General features: G+C 55.1%; 2 protein-coding genes across 3 annotated transcripts in view; both read left to right on the forward strand.

Moving 5' to 3' along the window:
- The first annotated feature begins 858 nt into the window (after positions 1 to 858).
- On the forward strand, positions 859 to 9,842 carry CNN2 (calponin 2). 2 transcript variants are annotated; one of them, XM_019657500.1, is made up of 7 exons: positions 861 to 989; positions 4,505 to 4,626; positions 5,076 to 5,142; positions 5,244 to 5,381; positions 7,874 to 7,990; positions 8,118 to 8,264; positions 8,851 to 9,842. In XM_019657500.1, the coding sequence occupies exons 1-7, from the start codon at positions 927 to 929 to the stop codon at positions 9,124 to 9,126; spliced, it is 930 nt and encodes a 309-aa protein (XP_019513045.1). In that variant the 5' UTR covers positions 861 to 926; the 3' UTR covers positions 9,127 to 9,842. The 2 variants fall into 2 exon arrangements, with proteins under 2 accessions (XP_019513046.1, XP_019513045.1); XM_019657501.1 differs by lacking the exon at positions 5,244 to 5,381 and having other exon boundaries at positions 859 to 989.
- A 919-nt stretch (positions 9,843 to 10,761) lies between these two features.
- Positions 10,762 to 12,628, forward strand: part of ABCA7 (ATP binding cassette subfamily A member 7) — a 9,440-nt gene continuing 7,573 nt past the window's right edge. The window contains 6 exon segments of the mRNA XM_019657183.1: positions 10,762 to 10,774; positions 11,654 to 11,676; positions 11,679 to 11,790; positions 11,880 to 11,927; positions 11,930 to 12,033; positions 12,255 to 12,379. Coding sequence (XP_019512728.1) covers positions 10,762 to 10,774; positions 11,654 to 11,676; positions 11,679 to 11,790; positions 11,880 to 11,927; positions 11,930 to 12,033; positions 12,255 to 12,379 — 425 coding nt within the window.

The following is a 12,628-nucleotide window of genomic DNA, read 5'->3' on the forward strand; positions in this document are numbered from 1 at the left end:
CACAGAGCTTTTGATGAATGAACAGGTGTGTGAATGAATAAATGAATGAACGAGTTATTGCATAAGTAACTTCATTTATCCAGTTATTTATTAATTTGTTGATTTATCTGTACAAGCAGACATCACCTATTGAGCACCAACTGTGTGCCTGGCCTGGTACTTTTGGCAGCCTCAGCCCTACCCCCAGGGTATCTTCTGACCTCAACTCTCTGCTGTTCCACCTTCTCCTCATCCCCCATGATCCCTCAGCCCAGAATTCAAGGCCCCCTTCTCACCCACCCTTCCCCAACCTCTCTGATTGATCTCTACATGCTTTCGACCACTGTCAGTCCCTCTAGGTCTTTGCACCTTCTGTTCTGCCGGGAATACTAATCCCTTTTGGACTGGTAAAATTCTACTCATCCATCAAAGCCCCCAACTCAAATGGCCCCCTCTTCAGAGGAGCCCCCTAGTTCCCTTGTCCACCAACCAGCAATGGAAGTTCCCAGGATGGGGGCTGGAGTGGGAGGCGCCTCTAAGTGGCAGAGAGGGGTCCTCATTCGTGCTTCAAAGGAATTGGGGTTCGACCCAACAATTTCCCCTCTTCCATCATCGGGCAGAAGGGTAAACTGAGACCCCGAAAGGGTGAGAGAGCCGCCTACTGGCGAAGGCAAGTGTGCCAGGCCTTGTCAGTCCAGATCCCCAGTCCCTCTCTGCGTCAGTTTCCCTCCGGACCCCTGAGGATGGAGTACCCCACCGGGGCGGGGCGGCCGAGGGGGCTCAGGAAGTCCGCGGCCGCAGGAATCCAGAGCGTCCTGGCCTTATAAGGACATGTGCGCCGGGGGCCAATCAGCGTCGGGGGCGGGCCCCCGAGCCCGCACCTCCCCCGTCGGCTCACTCCTCGTGCCATCCGTCGGTTGCGTCTCGCCGCCGCCGCCGCCGCTGGCATGAGTTCCACGCAGTTCAACAAGGGGCCCTCGTATGGGCTTTCGGCTGAGGTCAAGAACCGGGTGAGTGAGGGGCGCTTCGGCCCCATCTGCGGAGGCCTCGCACCCTCGGACTTCTGTAGGGGTGGGCGCCTCTCCAGGCTCCCCGACATCTGGGACGATAGTGGCCCTCCTCCTCCCCAACATCTGGGGTTCTGGGGACGTCTCCTGAGACTCTCTCAACTCTGGGGAGAAGTGAGGTCCGCGATCTGACACGGTCCCCAGCATCTAGGAGTGGTTGGGTCTGACCTCTTACCCAGCCCTCCCCCACCTAAACCCCACAGCCCTGGGTTCTTCCAGCGCTTCAAGGCCTGAGAATAACCTTAGGGTCTGAGAGAGGACCCCAGCACTCCCCTCTTCATCCCCTGGCCAAACTTCTGCTTTTGGGGCCACTTAAGCTGCTGGTGGGGAAAGGGGCAAGGCTGTGTGTTTTTTTCCAGAAGGGTGTAGGCTTCCCCCACAGGAATTTACTGACCTGTTACACCTGGGAGGGGTGGCACCAAGGGAAAGTTGGAGCGAGAGGGCTGTTCTCTTGTACATTCTCTTTGTCTCCATCTCACAAAGTTAAAGGCACAGCAAAGGGTCCACAGGACACATGGGGTCCCCTGAATGTGACCCTAAAAGTGTGGCCTGGAAACACGGGATGGGGCCAGCAGGATATAAGAAAACACTCGTGGTTCTTGCTCCCAGAGGGCAGACACTTTTGGAGGGTCACACAATAGGGCCCATCTAGGGAAGAGGGAGCAAGGGGTGGTCCCAGATCCAGGGGGAGGTCCCAGGTCTGACAAGCAAGGGCCATTCCAGCTGGACAGGTGTTTGCCATCCCTGTGCACCCCCACCACCACCACATCATCCCACCAGGCATCTGGGAATGTGGCCCCTGGAAGGAAGCCTACGTGGGTACACCAAGGGCACAACCCTGCTGACCCCCAGTAGACACCTGCTGTCAGCATCCCAGGGCCAGGGACAGGAGGGAGAATTCTGCATCAACTCCACCCTACCCCTTTGGAAGCCAAGGGACCGAGCACAGCCATTCAGCAGGCTCCAGACCCCCCTTAAACACACAATTCCCCCTTCCAGCAATAAACCCACGGGTAAACGTTGCCAGGCTGCCTGTGCAGGCCTATGGCATGCTGCCCCATCCAGCACTAGGCAGTTGAGAGGCCATGGTTTGCACGCTGGGCTCAGAGATGTTGCTTTAGCTGCACAGGACCACACAGCTTGCAAGTGGCAGAGTCAGGACCGGAACCCAGACTTGCTGCATCCCTTGCCTGATGGTCACTGGTCCTTCTGGACCCCGTGTCTTCCCCCAGGGCAGCAGGAAGTGGGTGAGGGCGGGGCAGCTTCCGGAGATGGAGTGTGTTGGGGGCAGGTTGATACCTGTGCTGGGTGGAGTGACGTCAAAGGCTTCTGAGAACCAGGCCTCAGTTTCCAGCTCTGGAGAGTGGGTGGGGCACCCACCAGCTTGACAGGGCCTCTCAGGAGCCACACGTGGGTTGGAAACCAACTTCTTGTGGCTTTGAGCCCAGCCCTGTCTACTTTACCAGATGCTTAAGACAGGAGACCTCTGCCTGGCCCCTGTGCCTCAGTTTACCCCCAGCTGAATGGCACGAGGCAGGCTGATAGTCCAGTGTGTCTCTCTGAGCAGCCATCACCACTCGATTCCCGGCCAGGCTAGGGGTTTAGACCACTGGGAACAGCTGGTCCCAATTTAGCGGATTTTGAGGGAGGCGGCGGCTGCATTCCTGGCAGTTTGTGGTGAGGAGGAATGTACTGCAGGCTGCTGGGCAGCCGGGGAGGAAGGGGCTGCGGCCACAGGGAGGGCCAGGCACCTCTGCCAGGACAGTGGCTCTTCCGGCCCCTGCAAGCTGTCAAGGACGGGGCCCAGCTGGGCAGGCATGCCAGGTGTCCAGACCAGCCCACCTCAAACTCAGTCACTGGGATGTGATGCACACAGCACCCCCCCCCCCTTTTCAGGCTGGACAAAGCTTTGTATGGGCAGGGCTGCTCCCTGGGCCGTGGGAACCAGGAGACAGACTCTAGGGCTGGGCCCAGCGTATCAGGTTAGCCGGCTAGCCTCCCGCCTTTGTTTCCCCTGCTCTCCAGGCAACTAAACCTGACCCTATGTCATGGATTTATATGCAGCCACCAGGAGGCAGGGACCGGGTTCAGGAGACTCTTATGCTAACAATTCCAAACATAGATGGGGAAACTGAGGCATGGGGCGAGAACTGTCCACAGTAATGAGGGGCTTGGAGGCAGAGCTGGGAGTAGGAACTGGGTCTGCAAAGGGCAGCTCTGGGGTCTGGGTCCCTTGGATGGCATGATGAGAGGAAGAGAAAGGGCCTTTCCAGGTGGGGGTCTGTGAGCAAACACTCGGGAGCAGAAAACCCACCAAACTGGCCAGTGTGGTACAAGGGGGTCAGACTCAGCTTGTTATTACCACCCCTCCAAGGAGCTGCCCTGGGGCTAACTGAGTCTGCCCACACTGGCCTGGGTCTCCTTGACTTTTGGGAGCTTCCCTGGGCTCTAGCCAGTCTGACTTTCTTGGCCTTTTGGTGCTCTGAGATGCCACAGGAAGTGGGGTGTGGGCAATGGGTATGTGCTGATGGGGGACCATAAGCACTTTTATCCAGAAACAGCACTGGGCTGGATGGCAAAGCTTGAGGAGGGGTGGACCATAAGTGAGGAGCTGTATCATATGACAGAAGGTGGAGATAAAGTCTAGAAGGAAAGTAAGAGGAGTGTTGGGAAAGAGGGTGACGAGGAGGGCCCTCATAGCCAGGGTAGTCAGGGATCCTCTCCAAGGAGGTGACCTCCAGGCTGTGACTAAATGGAAGGCAGGGACCCAGCTGTGCAAGCATCTGAGTCAAAAGTGACAGCACATGCAAAAGCCCTAAGCCAGTAACTGGTGTGGCCAGTTCAAGGCACAGAGAAAGATTTGGTTGTTTCTCAGTAAGTTAAGCAGAATTACTACACAACCCAGCAATTCCACTCCTAGATATGTACCCAAAAGAATTGAAATAGGTGTTCTAACAAAACTTTTACATGAACATCCACAGCAGCACCATTCACAATGGCCAAGAGGTGGAAATATCCCAAATGTCCGTCAAATGGGTAAATGGATACACAGTGTGTGATTCCATGTAAAGTCCAGAAGAGGCATATCCACAGATAGGAAGTGGAAACAGAAGGGTTTGTCCCTAGTGCAGGGAGAACAAGATGAGAAGGCGTGGGGCAGGAGGTGGGGCAGGTCCTGCCAGAGCCCTGCTGGCTGCCATGTGGAGTTTGACACCATTGGAAATGGATTAGAGCCAGTGTTTATCAGTGAGAGATATGAGTGTGTCTGTGTGGCATGTGGTTTATCTGTGCCGTGAGTGTCCTTGCTGATGGGAAAGAGGGAGGGTCGGCTCTGTGGTGTGAAGTCCTCCAGGCCCCTCTGACTCTTCTTCCCTTGGAGCCACTGGTCCCATCCCATCAAGAGCTTCAGGGAACTTCTGGATATTCTCACCCCAATTCTGTGCCCTCTGCTCCACCAGCTCCTGTCCAAATATGACCCTCAGAAGGAGGCAGAGCTCTGCAGCTGGATCGAGGGGCTCACAGGCATGTCTATTGGCCCCGACTTCCAGAAGGGTCTGAAGGATGGAATTATCCTGTGCACGTGAGTGTGTGTGTTGGCATGTGCTCATCGCCCCGATTGTCCTGTGTGCTGTTTGAAGCTTGCTTGCTTTTCCCTCAATGAGTCTCAGGCTTTTTTTCTTGTGTTATTGGTTTGTCGAGGACCTATAATGGGGAGCATCCTTGTCTTACGCCCTTCCTTTCATGGGGAAATGTCTAGAGTTTCTGGGAGCCTTTCTTTGCTGTGTCCTGTTCAAACATTCCATGGTTTGCACATTAAAAATGTGAATAGGAACTCCCAGATTCACTCCCAGAAATCAGGGGTTCTGGATTATACTTGCAACACCTATCGTTGTCACTCTTTGGCATCTTTGCTTTGTGGGTGAATATGACGTTGTAAGAGGGGAAACAGGCCCAGAAAGAGGCAGTGAGGTTCCCCTATGTTAATGGAGTTTCCTATTTTCCCCTACTCCATTTATCCCCATCCCCCAGACTCATGAATAAGCTGCAGCCAGGCTCGGTCCCCAAGGTCAACCGCTCCATGCAGAACTGGCATCAGGTGAGGAACTGGCAGGTGGTGCAAGGATGGGGTGGGGTGACCCCATTTGACCAGTGGGTAGCCTGAGGTCCCCTCACAGCCCCTCTCCTGCCTCCTCCCAGCTAGAAAACCTCTCCAACTTCATCAAGGCCATGGTCAGCTACGGCATGAACCCTGTGGATCTGTTCGAGGCCAACGACCTGTTTGAGAGTGGGAACATGACACAGGTGCAGGTGTCTCTCCTCGCCCTGGCAGGGAAGGTGAGGCCCAGAGAGGGGCAGTGACCTGCCCAAAACCACACAGAGAGGTCGATGCAGATTTACAGGTGCTCTCATTCCTTCCTTTGCAAATATTTCTGAGCACCCATTAGGCCCAGGCACCTTGGATTCAATGGTGAACAGGACAGTCACCCTTTTATGGACTCATGGTCTGATGGAGGAAGTAGACAATAAACAAGTCTTTTTTTGTTTATTGGGTCACAGCAAAATTTAAAGGGTGGTACAGAGATTTCCCATATGCCCCCAGTCCACCCCCAGTTGTGCATAGCCTCTCCCACCATCCACATTCCCACTAGTGTGGGACATGTGTTCCAGTTGCCAGACCTCCATCCACACCTCATTATCACTCAGAGTTTACATGAGGGTCCCCTCTTCAAGTCATTTTTTTTTTTTAATTTTATTGGGGAAGGGGAACAGCCAAGTTGTTTTTCAATCTTAGTTGTGGAGGGCGCAGCTAGCTCAGCTCCAAGTCCAGTTGCCATCTCGCTGCCCAGCAGCAGCTCCTGGCAGCTCAGCTCAAGGTGCCATGTTCAATCTTAGTTGTGGGGGTGGGGCATAGCCCACCATCCCATGCTAGAGTCGAACTGGCAACCTTGTTAAGAGCACGTGCGCTCACCAGCTGAGCCATCCTGCCACCTGTTGGCAGCTCAGTGGCAGCTCAGCTTGGGCACTGCTCATTGGCCCATGTGGGAATTGAACCGGCAAACCTGTTGCTCAGAACTTGCTCTCTTAACAAACTGAGCCACTTGGCCAACTCTTCAAGTCATTTTTTTCTTTTTTTTAAAGATTTTATTGGGGAATTGGGAGAGGGGAACAGTGTTGTGGAATTGGGGAAGGGGACCAGCCACGTTGTTGTTCTTCAGTCTTCATTGTGGAGGGCGCCAGTCGCCATCTGGCTTCCTGTCAGCAGTTCGTGGACTCTAAGCTCAAGGTGCTGTGTTCAATCTTAGTTGCAGGTGGGCGTAGCCACCATCCCATGCAGGAGTCGAACCTGCAGCCTTGTTATTAAGAGCCCACGCTCTGGGCCGGCCAAGTGGCGCGTTGGTTAAGAGTTGGCTTAAGACACCAACTCTGAGCAGCAGGGCCCCGGTTCAGATCCCACATTAGGGCCAGTGATGCTGCGCCCTCTATAGCTAAGCTGGTGAACAATAACTCAACCTGGAGCTGGGCTGTAGTGAAGCTTCAGTGGGCTGCCATAAACTACTGTGAGTGGCTGGCAGCCAGCGTGAGCGGCCGGCAACTGGCGTGAGTTGCCAAGAGCCGCCATGAGCGGCCGTCCACTGGCCAGCGACCAATCTGCCTCACCTGGGAAGAGCGCAATGATAATACCAACATGGGCCAGTGAAGCGATGTCTTCCACAACTAGACTGAAGAACAAAAGGACAGCAACTTGTCTGTTCCCCTTCCCTGATTCCCCAAAGCTGTTTCCCTCCCCCAATTCCCCAATAAAATCTTTAAAAAAAAAAAAAGAGCACACGCTCTATCCACTGAGCCATGCTGGGCAGCAGCTCAGCTCAAGGTGCCAAGTTCAGTCTTAGTTGCGCGTGGGCATAGCCCACCATCGAACAGGCAATCTTGTTACACCAGCTGAGCCATCCTGCCTCTTGTTGGCAGCTCAGCAATAGCTCAGCTCAGGCACAGTATCACTGGCCCATATGGGAATCGAACCGGTGGCCCTGTTGCTCAGAGCTCGCTCTCTTAAGCCAACTCTTAACCAACTGAGCCACTGGGCCGACCCTAAGTCATTTTAAAATAAGTTATAAATAGGGCCGGCTGAGTGGCTCAGTTGGTTAAGAGCTCGCTCAAGAGTTTGAGCTCTGAGCAACAGTGGTTCGAGTCAGCCCGAGCTGAGCAGCCGCGGAGCTGCCAACAGGTGGCGGGATGGCTCAGCTAAAAAAATTAAAAAAATTAAAAAAAAAAAAATTAAAAAAAAAAATTTAAATTAAATAAAATAAGTTATAAATAACTTGTAGATTGTGGGACGTACCTGAAGGAAAAAGAACGAATTAGACCAATGCATGTGGTCTAGGTGACCCGTAAACTGAGACCAGGGTGGGCTGGAACAGTGTTTTAGGTGGGAACAGCATGGCCCTGATGTGGACTGGGAAGGATGTTCTCACGTCAGGCATGGTGTCCTGAATGTTTTCAGGAGCTCCTGTGGCTACCATGTGGGAAGTGGGGACTAGGAGAGCAAGGAGGAGCTGGGGCAGGTGTCCAGGCGAGAGATGGTGGCCATGACCTGGATGGGGACTGGGAGTTTGGATAGAAAGTGATGGAAGATGAGAAAGGGGCAGCAAGGATGCCCCCCAAATTCTTGGCCTGAGCAGCTGGAAGGCTGGGGCTATCAGGATCTCTGAGTCTGAGACACTTGAGGCATTGGATGGTAGGGGGTGGGGGGGTTGGCAGTTTTCAGCCCAATTCCTATGCAAGCCACTGGGCCTGGCTTGAAGGTCCCGGCTATCCCCCCACTCCAGGCCAAGACAAAGGGGTTGCACAGTGGTGTCGACATCGGTGTCAAATACTCAGAGAAGCAGGAGCGAAACTTCGATGATGCCACCATGAAGGCGGGACAGTGTGTTATTGGGCTCCAGGTGGGTGCCAGGCCCCTCTAGCCCCAGAGCCCACTGGGGGCAGGCTTCTGCTGTGACCCAGGCCCTGTCCACCCAGTGGCTCCTCGAGTTCTGGGCAGCCTGACCTCTCCTGCCCGCCTTCTTGCAGATGGGCACCAACAAGTGTGCCAGCCAGTCAGGCATGACTGCATATGGCACAAGAAGGCATCTGTATGACCCCAAGAACCATATCCTGCCACCCATGGACCACTCGACCATCAGCCTGCAAATGGGCACCAACAAGTGTGCCAGCCAGGTGGGCCTCACCCAGTTCCCCCAGACCCCTGTCTCTAGAGGTTTCTAGGGCCTCTAGAAACCTCACATTCTCCCCCTGACAACCCCACTCTGGGCTTCCCTCTTGCCTCTATATTAGTGCCTTCTCTGTCTCTGTGTGTCAGGTTGCTGTGTCCCCAGGGAAGTTACTACCGAGTTCTTTGCCTCAGTTTCCCTCCAGGGATTGCCTCGAGGCCCACCCAACAATGAAATTTTTAGATCCTGCAGTTCTCACTTTTCCTGCAGTGTTGCATGGGTGCAATGGTGGTTTTGGAGTATGCAGGTTCTCCTGAGGCCTCGGCTCCTGCCAGGGGTGCTTCCTGGCTAGCAGGGAGAGCTGGACCCAAACACCTCTGGCACCAAGGGAGAAGGTCACTGGTAATGAAATCAACTCAGCGTAGAGCCAGAAAAGAGGGTGTCTGAGTAGGGTTTGGAAGCATGCATAGGAGTTTGCTTTGTGAGTGTAAAGATGGTGGGTGATGGTGTGGGAATTTGGGGCAAGTTCTCCTCTGAGAGCCTCAGTTTTCATCTCTTCCCTCTCACCCTGAGGCTTTCTCCTCCCTCTGCAGGTGGGCATGACGGCTCCTGGGACCCGGCGGCACATCTATGACACCAAGCTGGGGACCGACAAGTGTGACAACTCCTCTATGTCACTGCAGATGGGCTACACGCAGGGCGCCAACCAGAGCGGCCAAGTCTTTGGCCTGGGCCGGCAGATATACGACCCCAAGTACTGCCCACAAGGCCCAGCAGCTGATGGGGCTCCAGGGGCTGCTGGTGACTGCCCAAGCACAGGGACAGCCCCAGAGTATCCCCCCTACTACCAGGAGGAGGCTGGCTACTGAGGATCCTGTGCAGGGTGTCTCCCTACATCGCTGCCCCATCTGGGTTTTCGGGGTTTTCTGTGTTTTCATCTTGTTTTTCTACGTGTCCAAGTGCTTCCACCTGAGGGTCTGTGGGGAAGGGGTGAAGGCCAGATCCAGATGTGTGTAGGGTGGGGGTCCCTGCCCAGACACATCCAGGCAGCAAATTTCCCATTAGGTTTTGGACTGAGCTGTGTGTGTGTGGGCAAGAAACCTGGGCAGGAAGGGGAACTGGCCCTACATGGCTTCCGGTTGCTTCTGCTCCTCTTCCTTTTTCTCTGCCTGTCAGTTTGTGGTTTCTGTGCCCACAAGTTTCAGGTAGTTTTAATGAAATGGTAATTTTTTTCAGGGGAATGGGGTGGGGATTGTGGGGGGTGCTGGGAAGGAAGTAGGTCCCATAGGAGAAGGCCAGGCCACAGTCCTGAGATATTTTAGGCATCATGAGGGAATGGATTTCCCCAGGACCCTCCTAGGTGCCCAGTGGGGAAACTGAGGCCTATACAAGACAACAGAGTTCTGAGTGGTTGAGGCAAAGTCGGACACCCCCCTCCATAGTGTCCCCTCTCCCCTGCCAAGTACTGCACAGGGATCCCCACCTGGAGGCCCTCCAGGGGACCAGCCCAACCCAGAAGCGCTGGGACCAAGAGATAATGTGAAATACCGACCAAAGGCAATAAAAGCCTCTTTTTAGGAAAAGACGCTCAGAGAGTTGGTGTCAGAGGCAGCCTGGGGAAGGTGATTGCTTGGATCCTTTCTGGGGTCCTGGGGGTGAGGGGGACAACATCTGGTCCTCACAGCTGCCTTGGGAGAGCAGGAAGCTGAGGCCCAGGGTACAGGCGAGTCTGGATCAAACAAATGATTTGAGAACCTGGACCTGGAGTAGGCAGAGGCTGGGGGCTCCTGGCTGGTTAGAAAGGTGAGGGCCTCAACACTGCTGCCACCTCCACACTGACAACTGGGGTTCCACCCAGCACTCCATCATCCAGCCCCAAGCCTTTGCGTGTGCCTTCACTCAGCCTGGAGTTCCCTCCCTGACAAACTTCTATTCATTTGCAAAGCCCTAAGAGCAAACCTCCTCCTTCCTCCATGGAGCCCTTCCCACACCGCTCACCCTTCCTGGTGCCTTCAAGAGCTGTGAATCCACACCATTGTTTTATCTTCATCACGATCTTGTGAAACATACCCAATTTTCAGGAATAGGAAACCGATCCTGAGATTTTCCTCAAAATCGGGGTGACCATTAGGACCCAGGACTAGAATCTTAGAATGTTGAGGGCCTCTTCCACTTCTGCCATCATCTGTGTGTAGGCACCAAGGAATATTTGTAGAATGAGTGGGTGATGAATAGTCAAAGCCCCGTTTTCCTGATGGACAAATACAGGATAATAGTGCGAGTCTGGCTAGGTCCCTCAGGGTAGAGTGGGGAGAAAGGGACCTCCTACCAGAGCTGCATTGCGGGTGGCCAGGCAGCCTGGCGCTCCGCCACCTCACAGTGATGCGGCGAGAAGCGAGTGGAGCGGCCCCTTTAAGAAGGCCGGCTCGGCGCAGCCCCGCTGTGACCTCACCCACTTCCTAGGCGTGCAGAGCTCCGGCTGGCCTGGTTTGTGAGTGGCGGATATGATGACCAATAGTGCGCAAGGGGCGGGGTTCGACGCTGCCGCAGGCACAGAATACAACCTACAGTAGGCTGCAGGGAAGCCGCTCCCGTTGCGGGGGCTTCTCTTAAAGGGGCCGCGTTTCCAGGCGGCTGTCGGGTGGAGGAAAAGCGGCTAGCACTGGGGACTAGAACGGTGAAAGTCCCAGAGAGAGGAAGGCCTTGAGAGGATGCGGGGGTGGAGATGGGTGGGAAGGAGGCATGATCCCTGGGGATTAGAGGGTATGGGCCGAGTCCAGACTGTCTCACCTTGGCTCCCTGCCAGTGAGTGTTGGGGAATGGCAGAATTGACCACTAATTTTCAAGGGGGAGATTGGGTATTAGACTCAACTGAGGGCTTTGCCATCGTGCACCTGCAGCCCCGTTCCCCGTTAGAACTCCAAGCCCTATGCCCCGGTTTTACAAATGGAGAAACTGAGACTGGTCCCCCAGATCCCACTTGATGTAAAGAAGAGTTATGGAGTAGGGGTCGGGGGTCTTGGGTCCAAGTTCCCCCTTCCTGTGTGAGCTGTGGCAACTGCCTACCCCTCTGGCGGCTTCAAGTTTCCCCATCTGTACAATCATGAAGTAGACCAGAGCTGGAAGGGGTCAGGAATCGCTGGTTCCAGGATCTTCTGCCTCTTCTCCTAACCCATTTTCTGGATCTTGGGATTCTTCTGAGTGATAAATAATACAAGAGAGTGGGCAGAGCTGGGGCCCTGCCTCCAGCTGGGTGACTGCCTGTCTCTTGGGGCCTTTTTCCACCCTCTGGTGGGTCTACCTGCGTCCTGGGCCATGACATCCGGTCCAGCATAGCCCTGACCTCCATCCCTGATTCCTGACCCCCTTCATCTGTGCCCCTTGACCTTGACCCAGACCCCAGGCTGAACACTGACCCCTGACTCCTGGTGATTCCACAGATGGCAGCCACAGACAGCACCCGTGCATGGGCATTACTCACCCAAATGTGACTATTGTACCCAAGGAGTCAGCCCTAGAGAGTGGGGAGCTGGGTGAGTTGTCCCATCCTGACATTGTGGCCCTATCCTGTGGCCCCTCCTGGTCCCCTCAGTGTGAGCACTGACCCTCCCATCTTCTGCAGCTGGACCTGCCCCAGAGACACAGGCCCTGCAGGGCTCAGGGCCCAATATCATGGAGCGGTACAGGGCTGGGCGCTGACCTGCCAGCAGCTCCAGGCCCTGCTACTTAAGCGCTTTCTGCTTGCCCGCCACAGCCTCCGTGGCCTGTTTGCACAGGTGAGGGGCGCTAGGCACCAGGGAGGGTGCATGGGAGATCCTGGGTGCCTGTTCTCCACTCTGTGGTCTAATTCAACTGCCTAACCCTAGGTATATCCCTTGCCCTGCACACCTTTATTGAGAGCACTGGGGAGCCATGGATGATTGTAGAGTGGGAGCAGGAAAGGGTACAGCAGACCTGGAGGGTGGGTGGGGAGGGCAGCTTATGGCTGGTCCTTCAGATTGTGCTGCCTGCGCTGTTTGTGGGCCTGGCGCTGGTGTTCAGCCTCATTGTGCCTCCTTTCGGGTATTACCCGGCTCTACAGCTTAGTCCCAGCATGTACGGTGCCCAGATGTCTTTCTTCAGGTGAGGGGGAAAAGGAGAAGGGCCTGGGCCGGCCAAGTGGTGCATTGGTTAAGAGCTGGCTTGGGACGCCAGAGGGCCCCGGTTTGGATCCCACATATGCGGGTCAGTGACACGGCCCTCTACAGCTAAGATGCTGAACAACAGCTCAACTTGGAGCTGGGCTGCTGTGAGTCGCTGGCGACGGCGTAGGCTGCAGCCCCTGTGGCAGTGGGTTGCCATGGGCTACCGTGTGTAGCCAGCAGCCAGCAT

The sequence above is a fragment of the Hipposideros armiger genome, unplaced genomic scaffold (genome assembly GCF_001890085.2).
Source record: "Hipposideros armiger isolate ML-2016 unplaced genomic scaffold, ASM189008v1 scaffold_275, whole genome shotgun sequence".
Lineage (NCBI taxonomy): Eukaryota > Metazoa > Chordata > Mammalia > Chiroptera > Hipposideridae > Hipposideros > Hipposideros armiger.